This window comes from Periplaneta americana, chromosome 12, assembly GCF_040183065.1.
Source record: "Periplaneta americana isolate PAMFEO1 chromosome 12, P.americana_PAMFEO1_priV1, whole genome shotgun sequence".
Classification (NCBI taxonomy): Eukaryota; Metazoa; Arthropoda; class Insecta; order Blattodea; family Blattidae; genus Periplaneta; species Periplaneta americana.
Window position 1 is genome coordinate 44,091,510 of NC_091128.1, and position 18,185 is coordinate 44,109,694.

Consider the following 18,185-nt stretch of genomic DNA (forward strand, 5'->3'; position numbering starts at 1 on the left):
GCGGGCTAAAGCAAGGAGATGCGCTATCACCTTTACTTTTTAACTTTGCTCTAGAGCAGGCATGTCAATTGATGCCCACAGGAGCAAGCGCGCGCTTTAGAGCCCAGAAGGGTCTGAGCGCTTTACAGCGGAAAGGAAAGAGACAGACGAAAGAGGTAGTATATGCCGTTTGGTCGAGCTATAAAAAGGGATGGACAGCACTGATTCAATGGATAAAGGGAAGAGAAATTATTAAAACTGTATCCATGTTAATTTTTAGAATTTTCTGAGAAGTATAAATGCATTATAAGAATGTAAGTTTTAATTTTAATGCTCATTTTTCACAAGTTTGATTTTTTTTTATTCAAAAGAATATTTTCTCAACTTTCTTTTATAGAAAAGTGAAATTTTCAGATATAGGCCTATTTATTTAGTAGCCTTACAGAATGTTTTCGTAAATCTAATATACCATAAATACGTATTACTGAAGATAATGTATTGAAAATTTTGAAAATATTCGCATGGAAATTGTTTGTAAGGAAATGAATTAACAAAGCAACTACTGTTACATCATAAGCCCATGTGCCCATGTGTTGTAAAAATGTCAGCTCTATAGCTTCAGCACATTTCGAGAAAATAATTAATATTCTGATGATAGGAAGTTGCTCACAAATATCACCTTAAAAGCATAATGCGATAAGAGTTTTATACAAATCTGGCTTTCAGGTAGGAGCTCCCTGTAAAGCAGGTTTGAATAATTTCAAGGAAAAATTGTTCCGCGGCCGGGTATCGATCCCGGGACCCTTCGCGTGTGGGTACAAAGGAAAAATTGTGACGGTGTCGTGTTTAGTTCCTGGGATAGCTCAGTCGGAAGAGCGTTCGCGCGCTAAGCGAAGGTTCCCGGGATCGATACCCGGCCCCGGAACAATTTTTCCTTGAAACGATAAGAGTTTTGTTATGGAATATTAGTTACACTTAAAACAGATACAGTACCTAGGTAACTTTGCTTTATACTGTCATATTGTTCTGATTAGTTTATTGATTACTTTTATAAGGCTAAAGATACCATCAATATAAATTCCATCTTATCATGTCATACTCAATCTCTTTTTTGGGATATCACTTTCTTTATGAATGATGTGTGTCATCCATTTAGTGCAGTACAGTTGTACTACTAAGGAATTTGTGTGAATATTCCTTCTTAACTCTTTATTATGTTATTAACATTTAAAACACAAGTGCAATATTAAGAATTTAGTATTAGTACTTTTGTTTTACAGACAATATAGATAATACGAAACAGAAAGAAGCCATATAAAAATAACGACATAAAATTTCACGTTCCGTTTCAAGTTTTGCACCACTGTTTTCTTAATCCAACAAGTTGCTTATTCCTCTTTCCATACTTAGCGCTTGATGCCCGCGCACTACGTCAAGGTCAGAAAAATGCGCTTGCTTTGACATCACTGATGTAAGGGATTGTAATCGCAGGGAAAATTACAATCATACTCGTACAAATACGACATTTTATGTTAACAACATAACAAGAGGTTGGAATAGGATTAGTCGAACACGAGCGTGGAGTATGCATTTTGTTAAGAGCGTGTAGTACGTAGGATGGATATGAATGAAGTTAATAAGTGAAAATGCTTTTAACTTCCATTTTGTCGTTGTGATTAACCTATTATTATTAGTTTGGCATAGGAGACACAAAAGCTTCCCACCGTCAGAGGAATGCGAGATTAGCCCTTCTGTCCTGTCGTCAAGGAACGCGCGTGAAGTACGCCAGCTGGTGCAGCTCCACGCGGTAGTTCCGCAGCCACTGCCTTCCAGGGTACGTGACGTTGAGATGCAGCTCATCCCGCCAACTGCCAGCGGGGAGATAGATGTCTCTCTCAAGCGCTCCCTGGTCTAGAATTGGAGCAACGAGAATATCTTCTCCAAGGAGGTACTCTGGGGAGAAACACACCATAACATTTCCATTACATCCCCCATTATCTTGTAGAACAATGATGAGAAAACATTTATGGGAGCGGGTTAAAAGATAGACGGGTCAACATAGGCCCGGTTTCTTCAACCTTTGTTAAATTATAACAGTGTGTTATTCCATTTTAACTGTAAACTTAACAGTTGAAGCATTTCTTCAACTACTGTTAGTACTAACAGGCTGTTAAAACCTATGTTAATTTAACTGCCCAATTTCATGTAGTTAAATCATTTAACTCTCTGTTAGCATAGAAGTATCCAATATGGCTGGTGCGTTAGAAAATGATATCCATGAATACATAAACAGAGGGGATGATTTCTGTGTTTTGACAGACAGATGTTCATACAAATGTATAGGCTATTTTTTGCCAAGCCTCACTTTTCGCTTTCAAATTAGATCCGTTTGTTTGTTTATTCTCATTAATTGGTTTATACTGGGAAATAATTTCCAGCAGAAGGTTTCTTTCGAAAGAAGATAAATTAGTCCCAAGATTTCTTTTTGTTCCAGTGTTTTCCATTTCATAATAGCAATACCAATACGCCGCTCCACGCTATTGTGATACAGACGAGGAAAGAAGCAGAAATCAAACCTGAGAGAATAGAAAGACTTCTATTCTCTCTGAATCAAACAACAGAAACAAGCGAGAATCGCAATTGTCAGAGTTCAGAAAACAGAAGTGAGCCTATACTTGGTTATAGGTTATGGTTAAACTCTAGAATCTCTGGTCCTAACAGAGAGTTAACAAACAGAATGTTAAAATGTGAAATTTAAAGTCGAAGAAATGCAATAATTTTAACAGCAATTCATACTTTTAACTTACAGTTAATTAACGCTATGTTAGGTGCATTATAACAAAGGTTGAAGAAACCGGGCCATAGTAATTGAAAAGCTGCGATGGTAATTTTACGGAACTATTGTAATATTAAACCCTATTTGCCGCTCCCCAGTTACGCCGCGGAGTTTCGGTGGTGGATTGTTCTTCGAGTAGCAAGACTATCACGCTATCACATTATCTCTAATTTATCGATTCTCGCTCCGATTGGACTCGATTGGAAATTCGATGATATTTGTGATATTTAAGATAAGCGTTCACTAACTGGACAGTTCGTTCGATGCGTTAGGGTTTTTATTATAGTCTCGCTCACGTCTCTGAATTTTCGAATTGATAAGCTAATGCAGTAGTGTGTTGTTATTTACCGGTAGGGCGCATTATTTCATTGTAGTGTTCTGATCTGAACATTAAAATAACATTAATAGCTCTGTAACTTAAACTATGAACAACATACCAGGCTGATGCATTATTTTCCCATTGCTATAATCCCTATTTCATAAATTATAAATTTCTTAATACTGTATGTTATTTCGTTACTGTCTATGCTTCATGCTGTTGGACTAACAAAATAAGGTTCGCTTCATCATATTCATCATTTATGCCTCCACTGTTAACACGATCAGGGCATTGCAATCGATACATTGTCATTACTACGGCTGGCACTTTCCGTACCACTACATAGGATTGTAGATATACGAGGCGTGTTCTTAAAGTAAGTTCCAAATGGTGTAGTAAGTAAACGGGAAGATATTTACAAACCATTTTTGTTACATTGTATTCCCCACACTTCAATTACTTCTCAACATAATCTCCACCATTATTGAGGCATTTATCGAGTCGTGGCACAAGTCTTTCTGTCCCTTTATTGTACATTTCGCCGCCTGCGATGTAAACCACACCCGCACTGCTGTTTTCACTTCATAGTCGCCATCAAAACGTTGACCACCGAGGAACTTCTTGAGGTACAGGAAGAGATGAAAGTCACTCGGAGCCAAATCCGGGCTGTTGGGGGGGGGGATGGTCAATATGTTCCCATCCAAATTTCGAGATGAGATTTTGGGTGTCACGAGCTGTGTGTGGCCGAGCGTTGTCATGAAGCAACACAACCCCGTCGGTCAGCATCCCACGTCTCTTGTTCTGAATTGCGCGATGGAGCTTCTGATAATAGGTTTCTCTGTTAATGATTTCACCCCGAGGCAAGAATTCGATGAATAGGACTCCTTTTCTGTCCCAAAAAAACAGTGCACATGATCTTGCGTGTTGACATGGTTTGTTTGAATTTCTTTTTCCTTGGCGATGCAGTGTGCCTCCATTCCATGGACGTGTGAGAAAGCTCAATGCACTGGAAGCTCGTTTGGTTTTGTGTTCCTCGGTGAGTATCTTGGGTACCCATCATGAGCACAATTTTCGATGTCGTAATCGATCTGTCACAATTTTGTAGAGAACATTCCGCGACATTTGTGGAAAATTCAAGGAAAGCGAAGAAATTGTGAACCTCCTGTCCTCATAAATTTTTTCATCAACAGCACGCACCAAATCGTCATTGATCAAAGATACGCTGCTCGTCATGCACAGAGACGCGACCCTCGTTGAACTTCCTAACCCATCTCCTGACCATTCCATCACTAATGGCATCATCACCATACACCTCACAAAGTTGATGATGAATGTCAGCTGGTTTGATGTTCCTCGCATTCAAGAAACGATAACAGACCACATCTCACAGTCGGCGGGGTGCTCGATCACTTTAAACATTTCAAGTGATCACAACTAACCACACACACGGACTGAAGCTCTGAAACTGCATGCACAGCTTGCCTGAAGACTGAAGAAGAAAACACGCATGCGCAAAATAACGATTGCAGCGATGCGACGGCTATAATTCAAAACGGAACTTACTTTAAGAACACGCCTCTTATTTCGGACTTGGGACAATCATCGAATGTCTAGGGTCGAAATCGGTTGCTAATATTTTCAAACAGTCAATCAATGAATGCCCCACTGTTAATTTTCAGTCTATAGCTTCTGTTTTGTTTTAGGCTACCACGAAAACAGAAATTTTTGTTGAAAGTTTCTACGACATGTATTACATAAATTATAATAAATAAGATTAATGAACAATTTAATATTACAAATGTAATCCGAACTCGCCATTATCATCTGGCAATGAGTAAGTGTCCGTATTTTACCAGAAACATCAGTTTCGTATAAAAATAGAATCAGGTAAGTGGACACTGGTGTGTCTCTAATTATGGCTTTCTATGAGAAATATCGCCAAGAAAAACCTTTAACAAGTAATGAGAATTAAACTAGAAGTGTTTTATTAGTTCGCTGAGAAATACCTCGAAGTCACGATCGATGGCATTACGGTAATTACAAGGGAATTTACTAGTGTTTCAATTGCAGCAATTTTAAGGCTCGAAAATAGTATCAAGAAACAGAAAGATTGATCACGTCAGGTAAAAAGCGAAGTAGGAAAATGCGCGAATGTAAAGGCCAATAGAAAGCGACACCTTGCAGAGGAATACGTGAACTATCGCGTATTTTGTTTATCTATACTTTCTTAGTAAGAGTGGCAGAAGAATAGGTGCCCCCAAGAGCCAGCCAGCTTGGCATGGACTTCATGGCCAATGTGTCTGTGAGGTAGAAGTAGCTTTAAGGAGGACATTCATTACCACCAGCATAGGATAGTGGTGAAGGTGATACCAACGGAAGTGAATTTTGGCTTAAGAAAAAAATTGACTGCGAATGCTGCCTGTTTCGCTGTTATTGTCACTTCAGAGACAGGAACATTTTATTGTAAATATATGGCTGTATTTCATTTTCGAACAACTTTTACCGCCCTTGAAATATGTCTAAATTACATTAAAATGAATTCGAATATTAGATCAATTTTGATAAGCATGGTAATCCCAAAGACGACAAAAGTTTTTAGTAACGGATTTTTATACATCTTCATTACACAACTTTTAACACTGTATCACTTGGGAATATGTATGATAAGATTTTCTTGTGTTAAATTTCAACGTACCTCGTTTATATGTTTCGACCTATTTATGGGTCATCTTCAGAACTGGTCGTTGTAGGTCTTGGCGCCTCTTCTTCGGTTTCCTGTGAGGGTGCGTTAGTGTGTTATAATGTAGAGTCAAAGAGTGTGTGTTCTGAAATTGAGTTGTGTGTTGAGAATTTCGTTGGGGTGTGTTTTCGTGTGTCTGTATATTTCGTATTGTTCTAGTGTGTTTACTTTCTGGCTTTTTGGTTGGATGTGTAGTATTTCTATGTTTGTGTTGATGTCTTTGTGGGTGTGGTTAGCATATGTGATGTGTTCTGCATATGTGGAGGTTTTTTGTAATTTTGTTACGGCTGTGATGTGTTCTTTGTAACGTGTTTGAAATGATCTGCCTGTCTGTCCTATATAGAAGTTGTTGCAAGTGTTACATTTGAGTTTGTAAACGTCTGTGTGGTTGTATTTGTTTGTTTGTGTGTTGAGATGTTTTTGTAGAATGTTATTTGTTCTGTATGCGATGTTGCAATTTAATTTCTTGAATGAGGTTGCAATTTTGTGTGTATTTTTGTTTTCGTATGTTAGTGTGATGTATTTTTTGTGTTCTTGTGTTTGTGTTGTATTTTTATGTTTTTTGTGATTATGTTATCTACATTCTCCTGTATTATGTTGTCTATTATGTTAGGGTTGTATCCGTTTTCTTGGGATTTTTATAATCAAATTAGGAAAACTATTACTCCAGTATCGATTGTTTGTAGATTAATTTACAATATTTATTTGGACTTTTTAAGGCAATTTAGAAATATAATTCACTTCCCTTTCAGTTGTTCACTTACCAGAATCGATTGTTAGGGTCTCTTCATCGGTGGGGTCCAGCCACCACAGAGGAAGGTTGATAGGGGTGCCGTCCGCCACCTTCTTCCTGGCGAGTTCCAGTATCTTGTCGGAGTATTGATAGTGCAGCGATGTGAACTTCTTGGCTATCTCTACCGTCTGGAACATCAATTAATGGTTACATTAACTTTTGTTATATTACTTCATCACAATATTACATTATTAATAATATATATAGCCGTTCTCCGTGTAATAATGGTTGGTAAACTTAATGGCAGTTAGATCCGAGGTGTGCTGGTTCAGAATGGTTGAGGACGGTTAATTTAAAAGAGCGATAAAATCGTTAGTCTCATGGCTTCACAGGAAAATCTGAATAATACATTATAGCAGTTACAAAAATCCTATTCCAGACAAAATATTTCTTACAGACATTGAATTTCGTCGCTGAAAAACATCTACAGTTCGAAGCGTCAATAAATAAAGTACTACTACAGCTACTACTACCTAATACTACTACCATAACTATCAATATTACTACCACTATTACTAACACTACACTTAAAGAGAGGAATGAGGTTAATGGTGTTCGAGAATAAGGTGCTTAGAAAAATATTTGGGGCTAAGAGAGATGCAGTTACAGGAGAATGTAGAAAGTTACACAACACAGAACTGCACATTATTCTTCATTTGACATAATTAGAAGCATTAAAGTCAGACATTTGAGATGGGCAGGGCATGTAGCACGTATGAGTGATCTAGGAAAAAATGCATATGGATTCGTAGTTGGAAGATCTAAGGAGAAAAGACCTTTGGGGAGGCTAAGGCGTAGATGGGAGGATAATATTAAAATGGATTTGAGGGAGGTGGAATATGATGGTAGGGACTGGATTAATCTTGCACAGGATAGGGACCGATGGTGGCAATGAACCTCCGGGTTCCTTAAAAACCATTTGTACATAATTAAGTATAATAATAATAATAATAATAATAATAATAATAATAATAATAATAATAATAATAATAATAATAATAATAATAATCTACCTAACACCGGTTCCCACGGTGCGTTTTTCTGTGGTGGATTGCATGCTGGGAGCTGTGATGACAGTTCTGCGTACTTGCTATAAATCCTGCCAACTGCTGGTTGCTTTGTTAACTATCATGCTGGATTTCCAGATTAAGTTTCTTTCAGTTTTTCGTGTTGGCTTGTATGCTAGAACCGTGTTACCAATTAGGTACGTTGTTTTTTTTCTGTATTCCCTAATTTTTAAAAGTACAAACATTATATATCGGACTTTAGCTGTTCTACGATTCTGTTTAATTACTTCATTACAACATTTACTATTGTTAATGTAGGACTTTAGTTGCTTTTCACTTATGGTTTAGTTGTTTAGTTTCTTCTTCATCATGAGTGTTGGCAACAGATGGAGCAGCAAATGATTTTACAATTTGAACTGTGAAAAGAGCCAGCTGTGTATGAACGGTAACCAACACCGTAACAAAGACGGGTGCCAGCAGCGTACCAACAAGGAAACACGCACATAGGGAACCGGGCTTTAGTTGACCACAAACTACCATGTAACTTGAGTGAAGACTGAAATAACCTCATCATCGTAGTCCCATGGTGCAAAAGAGAACTGTATGGTGGGCATGAACGTGTTTGCTTGAAGCCATCGGATGAACAGCTCCTTGTCTGGAAAGTTGCCATATCCGTTGCCTCCCACCATGTCAGGCATGACGAAGGAGTAACCCACCATGTTCATGGCCAGCAGAGTGGTGACCAGGGACTTCAGTCCGCTCCCGGTATCCCAGGTGGACTTCTTGTCCGACATCCTGGCGAAGATAGGTTCGCCCTGGTTCCTGTACACCACTCTGACCTCCGCAGCCTTCTGGTCGCTGATGCTGGCGACTGTCTGCACGTACTGAGTGGTGAAGACGTTGGGCTGCAAGCGGATTGGGGCGTTGAGTCTGCCCACCTCGGGGGAGCCGGGCAGAAATCCTGCTTCGCCAGCGTCGTATTTGAAGTCATCAAAATTGTACCTGTCCACAGATAAGCAACAAATATGTACAGTTTTGCTGTTCTGCACATGCTTTTCATGTAGTTGGTAGAGAGGACTACATAAAAGAGAGCTGCAATTACAATGATTACTGTTACAGAGGGGTTAGTAGTATTAGGGGCCGTCAGAGTTCCTTCCTTGCCTGCGCTTTACCTCACTTTGCAACTGGAAGGAGGCACTAACGTCGCTGCTAATAATAGTGCATCATGTAACTCTTTAGTTAAAACATTCATTGATATTTAAAATTCATAATAGTAAGCACTAACCCATTCGGCATTAGGGACAACTTCGTCATAGCATTTGTTTCGAAGACCTGAGCAAATAAGGGCTTGTTCAGAGGGTAGTGTATTGAGAAAACATGGCCGCTTGCTGTGAATAACGCTTGTGTGATATGGAAAGATAGTTGCAGATCTGACAGGTAAATATATTTTTTAACTCATGGCTTATTGTAATTATGATATTGAATGTCTTAAAGATCCCATAACGATAACATTGACGATATTAGTGAGTGGCATCATTATTTAAAACGACTAAATCTGAATCAGACTATGAGCTCTGCAAGTTGGTTGTAAGCCCCTACTAAGGGTACTGATTAATAATTTTTTTCTTGCCAATTGGGGCGACTTCGGCAGTAAGCTGCAGATCTTGCACTATGGAAAAGAGGAAGAGGATAGTGTTTCTGTATTGTTTGTTAACTATATAAAATAAGTAATTATAACATTTAAAGTAATTTAAAGAAATTAGTCGAAATTCACTCCAAAAGTAATGCACAATATTTGAAAATTACATTTTTATCCTACAGCTAAACTATTTTCACAGAACGTAGATACATCCTTTAGGAACAAAATGTCACTTTTCCACATAATCCCTGTTCCTTTCAACTGCCTTACTCCACATTGGGACAAGGGGCCTGTATATCTACACGGTAAAAGTCTGGACCACCACGTTTGAGCCACTCTTTAGCAGCGTGCACGAGGGAGTCGTCATCTTCAAAACTCGTTCCGCGAAGAGATTCCTTCAGTTTACCAAAGAGATGGTAATCGCATTGTGCCAGATCAGGACTGTAAGTTGATTGTTTCAGTGTTGCCCATCCAAGTTTTCTGATCTGGTCTGTGATCTTGTGACTGACATGTGACCATACGTTGTCGTGCAATAGCAGAACATACTGCTTCTCCCGATGTGGTCGAACACGACTCAGTCGAGCTTGAAGTTTCTTGACAGTTGCCACATACACGTTAGAATTAATGGTGGTTCCGTGTAGCATGATGTCCACAAGCAAGAGCCCTTCTGAATTGTAAAACACAGCAGCCATAATTTTTTCTGCTAAAGGCGCAGTTTTGAATTTCTTCTGCTTTGGTGAATGTGCATGATGCCACTCCATTGTCTGCCTCTTTGTCTCCGGTTGAAAATGGTGGAGCCATGTTTAATCTCCTTTCACAATTCTTGTAAGAAAGACATCTCCACCATTCTCATTCTTGTCCAAAAAGTCCCTGAACACTATTTTTCGGGTTTCTTTGTGGGCTTCTGTCAACATCCTCGGAACCCACCTGGCATAAACCTTGGAGTGACAATTCTTTCACTGTTACTCGTTTGTCAGCCACAACCACGTTGTCAAAACGCTGCACATTGTCAGGACTTCGTGCAGTGCAGGGTGTGCCGCTGCGAGGAGTATCCGGAATATTGGCTTGTCCTCTTTCACCAGATAATCTGCTTGCCCACCGACTAACCGTACTGCGATCGACAGCTGCATCTCCGATTAATTAAAAATCTAACTTGGTTTAATCGGCCTTTGTTGCGTCGGCTTTTACACCAAGACTTGGAAGCTATTCAAGTCTAAATAATCAATAAAAATATTACTACAACAATCCAGACACCTTTTTCAATCTCTTGTGAATTTTTCCCACAGTCTGGTTTTCACAGCACAGAAACTAGATAACAGCTCGTTGCTTCTGACGAATGTCAAGTACAGCAACCATCTTGAAGGAGTGCTATCATGGAGCCACTAACGAGAACGACTTAAATTAAAAGCGTTGTGCATTACTTTTTGGAGTGACCCTCGTACATTTTAGTTGCCTATTATTACCAGTTAAATGGTTCTAAATTAACTTGGAAATTGTCATGATTATGCACCTAAACTATTTGTCGCATAGTAAAGTTGTATTTTTCGAGAACTTGACACGGCGTGCCTCTTTTTAATTTGTATACTTTGTATAAATAATATACTTTTACCCTGCCGTCAAACGTACGATAGGGTCGAGAGTCTCATGGGTGAGGTGGAACAAATGAAACACTCAGCATTAACAATTATTAGGTAACACTTCCGGTAATAAGAAAATAAACAAAATGGATGCAGGGGGAATAAAGTCAACTATAACTCTACTAATCCTTCGGGATTGGCTTGCCAATTACTCGTCATTCAACTGACATTCCCCATTACACACACTAGTGACACAATCTGTAATAACAGATTATAAGTATAAGTTAATTGGTTGACAATACTATACTTCTTGAATGCGGCAGGAAGTACCAATATGAAGGTAAACACAACTAATATAAAATATACCATTGACGAAATGCTAGCGGATACTTTAAACAAAAGTGAATTACATAATTCCCTATATGAGAGCAAATATACTTATATTACTTAAAATAAACATACAATTACTGAAGTTGAAAACCTGTTATGATCGTAGGCAAACCAGCCACGAACCCAACCAACAATGGTCTCTCTCCAACTATCATGCCACCATCATCACACAACCCTAACACTTCACAGCCCGACCACGCTTCCACACGTAGTTAGAGACTATCCCAGATCGAGTCTCGACTACAAAAGCTCTTTCATCACAGATCACCGCCAAACAAAAACCCCAGCTCTCAAGGGCTGTCCCACAACCATTCTCTTCGAGCGTCGACCCAAGACTCTCCGCGTCCACCACTCTTCACCGGAAAACGACGCTAATAAATTAATAATGAGAACAGAGCCAATGAAATTCAAAAGCCATATCACGTGATAACTTAAATTCGCTCCATATACGTGAGAAGTAAGCGACCAAGAATGGCAGAAAGAAGAACAAGCTATCTATGAAAAGGAAGAATGAGACATAAAATGGCGGATAGGACGCCATATATGAGAAGTAAGGGTAACTAACAACAGAAAAATGACATGAATAAGGAAGAAAAAAGAAAAAGAAAGAAAGAAAAAAAAAACACAGAGTGCCGAAACTAAAACGGCACAAACTTAAACTGAAATATGAGACACAGATCCTCTATTATAATTACAACCCAACACGAACGGTCCATTTCACGACGTAATTATACAAGAGAACGTCATAACAAAACTACTTGTAATCACGCTTGGACCGCCACCGGCGCCATTTTGGCCACTATCGATACCTACATTAAGGTCTGAGTATTGGAGACGGTCTTGGTTCGGTGTAAACGATCGATTTTGCACTGGCTTAAAAAAATGAACAATAATTTTAATAATAATTGGTAAAAAATTAAATATTGCAATACTTTCTCGGTCTACAAGGACTGTAAAATTTGCTTGTGAAATAAAGTTTCAAATGAAATCATTAGCTACAGGAATATAACCATTTAATTTTGTGCCATTTTTTTGTGGCCCACTGACAGATCGTCGTTGATTTTATGAAATATTCTATGTGACAGTACAGAAAATAATTTTTAAAGAGGAAAAAGAAAATTAATTAAATATCAATACGTCCACATTGATCCTCGATGATGTCATTTGAAGAGTCCACTGCAAGAGTGATGGATGTCATTTGAAATACATTTCGCAGGAGAAGCAATTGAAAGTTTGAAATGCTTAGCGCTCAAAGCTTAACTGTGATTTTCCGATCATTACTGGACAATGACTATCAGTGTTAATGCCATGTAACTCTCTATGTACATTCTATATGTCTTAAGCTGTGCATTGACAGTCTTGGTTCATTTTTGACAAGAAAGTGACATCCATCATTCTTGCAGTGGACTCTTCATTTATGTTCATCATATTCACCAACGTTTTGTACCTAATTACTTCATAATCTTATGAAGGTCCATTGATTTTTAATTAATATTTATTCCACCTAAAAACGTTATGTTGTGTAGTGTCACATAAGTTAGGGGGTTTCATAAAATCAACGAAGATATACTAGGGAGGATCGGAAAGAAACGCACAACAATTTATTTACGGTATACTATTTTGGTTAGGACGTTCACAGTTGGCAGGTAGTTTGAATCTTGCGCTACAGACAGCAATGGATAGATTAGGTTCACCCTAGCGGAGCGAATGGTAACTACTGAGTAAAGATGGAACATGTGCTAGCATTGTCTACTTGTGAAGAGCAGCGAGCTGTAGTCCGTTTTTTCTGAGCAAAACGAAAAAAGTCCGGGTAAAATCCACAGGGAAATTGGAGGCGCATTGTGCTGCTTGTACCGTAGCAACATCTCCAGGCGGTGCAGGTTCTTCGAAGAGGGCTGAGTAAATCTTATCGACGAAGCACGTTCCGGCCGAATAGTGACCGCTGCAATACCATCCAATGTCAGATGCATTGAGGCGGCAGTCATCCACCCTACAGCCCAGACCTCGCACCGTCTTAGTTTTAACTTTTCGGACCAATGAAAAAAATCCTAGGAGGCCAAGGTTCGGATGGAGAAGTGAAATCAGTCGTGCGCAAGTGGTTATACCAAATACCTGACTGTGATAATACCGGACAGCTATATACTAGCAGCATTGGCGTGAGTGCGAAATATCGCGGATCTGACATCTAGCGGAGCGGGATAGAATTACGTCCACATATACAAATATTACGTAACAAAGCGGGATTCGGACTATTGTTTAAAACGTGAGTTACTAATGTAGATTTATATATGAAACACTTAAGAAATGTTGAATAGTATTTAATGTAAAATTATTACCTTATATCAGAGCTGCATATTATGAGAATATTGCATACTTCATATTACTTTCCGTAATTATTAATTGTTACATATTTTTTCTTTGCTTTAGTGAGACGAAACCAGTTCTGACATTAGGAACGAATTTACAATAATACTTTATATACCCATTGCTGACAACTGCAAAAATAAAAATGGTAGTATTGTGATGCTTGTAATAATTATTAGTAAAGACATGTAGACAACAATAAAACTTAATTTGCTAAAACCTTAAAATTTCCAATATATTAACTTCTACTCATTTATTAGGGCTAAATAAAAAAAAGCTAGGTTTTATTGTTCTATCAACACAGAGACAAAGACATTAGGTCTAATAACGAATTTTGTTTACTCACGTTTTATGAACTGTCGGAAATCGAAAGTACGATTTGGAGCAATTTGTAATGCTGCAATTGTCACAATTATAAACAGCACACACACACACCCTGACATTTTAACACAGCACTAATTAATAAAACTATTAACTAGCCCAGCAAGAATATACATTGCAGTTGATTACAGCTTGTTTCGTGAGTATCTCCACACCGGCAGGTAGATAGCAGCACCAGCGTCGTTCGCACGCAGAACTGCTAGCTGTCCGGTATTATTATAATAAGGTATTTGGTTATACGCCCAGAAAACGGAATTTTATGAACAAGGTGTACTGAATCTGGTGTCACGTTGGGGGAAATGTGTCGAGAGACTTGGTTCCTGTGTTGAAAAATAGGTAAAACCTGTAGCTTTTTTCTGCATTATTTCGTTTTGCTTACCTATTAAATACATTGCCACAAAACGCTGTTGTGCGTTATTTTTCAATCCTTCCTCGTATTATATACATATTAGAATTAATGTCAGGAGAAAACCTCTGTACTCCGTCATGTTTCCTGAAGTAATTGAAAAAAGATATGTTTCTGTCGGCATTGTGTTTATGTGTGTGTCTTGTATGGAGGAGGGACCCGAGGGCTTACACTACAGGCTGAGGATTATTGTGCTTACCACTGCTGTTCTGTGAATGATTGGGTAGCCGAACGGAGCGCTCTTGTACAAGTACAGTACGCCGCACCGTGAAATTAATCCAGATTAGGGTAAGGATGATTAATGTCAATTAATGATTGCGAAATGAGTCCGAGGTTCAACGCCGAAACTTATCCAGCAACTTTGCTTCAATTGATTGAGGAAAAACCCCGAAAAAACCCCAACCAGGTAACTTTTCCCAAACCAGGATTTCAATCCGGGCCCGCTCGTTTCACGGTCAGACGTGCTAACCGGATTACTAATGAACTTTTCTGTATCACATTAGTGTTGTTCCTCAGTACCTGTCTATGATGTTCACCAGCCTGTCCGCCCACCACGTCGCCGCCTCTGGGTTCGTGATGTTGATCATACTGGCGACGCCATTCCACCATTTGGTCAGCGTCTCCGAGTTGTTCGCGCCCGTGCACAAATAGTGTTTCTGTAGAGCGACTTCACGAGCAGGGCAATCTAAGTTGAAGAAGGGGTGCGTCCACAGGGTTACGTGGAAGCCTCTGTTCTTCAGGGACTGAACCAGTCCCTTTGGATCTTCGAACTTGCTGACGTCGAATTCCGCAGAGCCGTAGCACGTCTCCCAATTGTCGTCGATCTCCAGCTGGCTGTTGTTGAAGCCGTAGTGGAGAATTTGGTCAGCGAAGTCACTGACGATGGAGGTGTTGATGTTCTTCTTGTATCGCGCCCACGTGGACCAGATGGGGTGCCGGAACACTCTCTCGGCTGGGATGTCGCGTGGGAGAGGCAGGAAGCTCTGTGTGGCGTGCATGTGTGTGGTGACCGGGTCACTGCCCGAACACAGGTGGTACTGGAGACTCACCTCTCCGGTGTCATCGGGCAAGTATGGCGATTCTATCTAAGACACAGTTAAGACATTAATATTAGTCATATGATAATATATGAGCAAGGAGGGCTCTATGGAGACGAAATGCTAACATACAGAGCGATGGGTTAGTTGCTGAAACGTTGACCGACTTAGATGAATCAAAATATGAGTATTATACTCTTATAAAAATATTAAAATTTGGCCCAGGCATATTGATTTCTTACTACCAACATCTCGCGTCCAATAATAATTGTTACAAAGTATAGGCCTACAGTTCATGTTTCAAACAATAACATCTTTTAAGTCTTCTTCAGGATATTAACTGTAGAGTAGCTATTAGGCCTACGATAGAAAATGTACGAGTATGTATGTATCCAATATCTACCCACTTCACTTTACGTGATTCGGATTCCGTATATTGCGGATAGATGGCAGGACTGTGCCCAGTGGCGACTCTTGCATATTTCTTAAGAGGAGGAAAGAAGTTAACAGCGCAAAATGACACCTTCTTCAGAGAAACAAGCTAAAAATTAGCCTACATGCATACATGTAAGGCCAGGTAGTGTTAGGGTTAGCCTTCCCTTTTGTATAGCAATAATCTTTTCTTGTAAACTAAATTGTCCAAAATATAATGTGTTCTCACTTCCATTCATTGTTGACTAATTGCACAAATTAACAACTACAAGGAAATTCACAACCTCACAGCATTTTTCGAGCGCACTACAGCATCATACGTGTTGGAAGAGACCAGCTACTAACACGTAACCTGAACCGTTTTACTGAAGTGAAAATGGGAAATAATCTGTTAGGAAAGCGAGAACACTGCACCCAACCACGTGGCCTGTGTTGTCACATGTACATTTTACAAGTTCAGTATCACATGCTTTTGAAGAATACCTTTTCTTGTGAAGTCATACTACCATTATTGTTCAAAACTGCCGGTGGCCAATTAATTTTTTATGTTAACATAATGTAGTTTGCAGTACTTTCAATTTTGAAATATATTTGTAAAAAAACTGACAACTTGGCTGTTGTTCTGTCTAGTAGACAATGAATGGAAGTGAATTTAAGGGGCCAAAAGGCTCTGCTGTACTAACGTATAACTACTTCCTCTTTGTTTTATATAAATCCAACTTCAAGTTTCAGTTATCTTAGAAAGTTTCAAATCATGAATAGTAGCTTATATAAAGTGCAATGAATAATATTTAGATTAATAATTAAAAAAAAAATTATATGGTGTATTTCATAGCTTTGCGTTAAAACTGTTTTTATTGTGTCTCCTCCTAGATGTGTTATAGTCTGGCAGCATCGTTAGATGGCAGCGGTAGCGAGCTTGCTGCAAGACCAGGCGGTTTATATTTCCCGCCCATGCGCTGATTCAGAGGAGGATCTTCTCCCTATCCGTTCATTTACTTGCTTTAAAACTCTGCTTCTTTCTCTGGCCGCTAGTGCGCTGTTGTCTATATGTGTTAACTGCAGTAAAGGAGGAATGGATTGACTTTCCTCCACACAATCATTCTCGCATCTTTCTCATATTTTTCTAGCAGCACATGAGTGCACGTCGTTTAAAACTCGATCAACCGAGGTTTTCTTATAGCTGTGAACTTAAAAACTATCGAATCTTCCTCGAATTTCAAGGTATATATTTCATTTGGTATTTACTTTCAAAAGAAGAAAAATGTGAGGAGGACGTTCCTCCCTTCCCTCCCCCGAGGAACTGCCACTGACTGTGCCCATTTTCTAGTTGCGTACCATTTGGGTGGGCCACGCTATACATGATGTGTATCTGTGGAGAATTATTTCGTGTTCTAGGGTGAGTGTATGTGTAAGTGTAAGTGTAATGTATGGAATGAGTGGTGATGATGATGAGGAAGAGAGAAGGAGAGACCCGGTGCTGGCACGTAGCCTACTCATGTCGAATAGCACCAAGGGGCCGCCAGGCTTAACGTCCCCGCCTTCTCTTCATATGCACTGCGGAGTGATTTGGGATTTAACCCAGGCAAATTGGTGCACAATCTAGTAATTAAAAGTTGTGCACAGCCACCTCTCCTAGTCCCGAGGTAGAAATTTTACATGAAAATTTCTGACCCCGCCGGGGATCGAATCCAGGCGGCTATTCTGGAGGCAGATGCGCTACCATAAAGCTAACTTGGTGGACTACAGTAGGAAATGTATTACTATCGATTTAGTTGAAACAGTCATTTAAGTAACTAGTACGGAAAGTATTAATTAAAATAAGTAACTTTATTTAACATGAAATATATGACGTCAGTAAATTGTTTTTATTGTTTTCCCTAGAAGGAATGTGACGCGCAAGTTTTGGTATCCAAGTCGTCTTGTTTATTTTAACAATGGCTGTATGAAAGTCACTAATTGTATTAAATAAAAATGCAATTGTGTAAAGTTAGTTCTTTCCCAGTACAATTTTAACATTAGAAAGAAGGCATGAGTCAAAATTACGCTTTTTTTGTTACTTCCTTTACTTGTTAATACTACATGTACGTATGAGGTTAGTTTCAAACATAATACATTATTACATTATGTGAAATTTTAGAATATATCTATAAAGATGGCAGTGACTCATTTTGAGTCATATAGTTTTAAATATAGAGGCTCTGGAATATTCAAATATTGATGATAAACATCTGTAGAATTTACCACGAACAGAGGTGTAAAGGACAATGCAGCAAAAACACTGC

The 18,185-nt window shown here is 39.0% G+C and overlaps 1 protein-coding gene across 1 annotated transcript in view; it reads right to left on the bottom strand.

The window, feature by feature from the left end:
• Positions 1–998: 998 nt before the first annotated feature.
• Positions 999–18,185, bottom strand: part of LOC138710355 (myogenesis-regulating glycosidase-like) — a 55,882-nt gene continuing 38,695 nt past the window's right edge. The window contains exons 5-8 of the mRNA XM_069841192.1: positions 14,951–15,516; positions 8,241–8,676; positions 6,639–6,795; positions 999–1,932 (exon numbers count right to left, since the gene is read on the bottom strand). Coding sequence (XP_069697293.1) covers positions 1,742–1,932; positions 6,639–6,795; positions 8,241–8,676; positions 14,951–15,516 — 1,350 coding nt within the window. The 3' untranslated portion in view covers positions 999–1,741. The remainder of the gene's footprint in view (positions 1,933–6,638; positions 6,796–8,240; positions 8,677–14,950; positions 15,517–18,185) is intronic.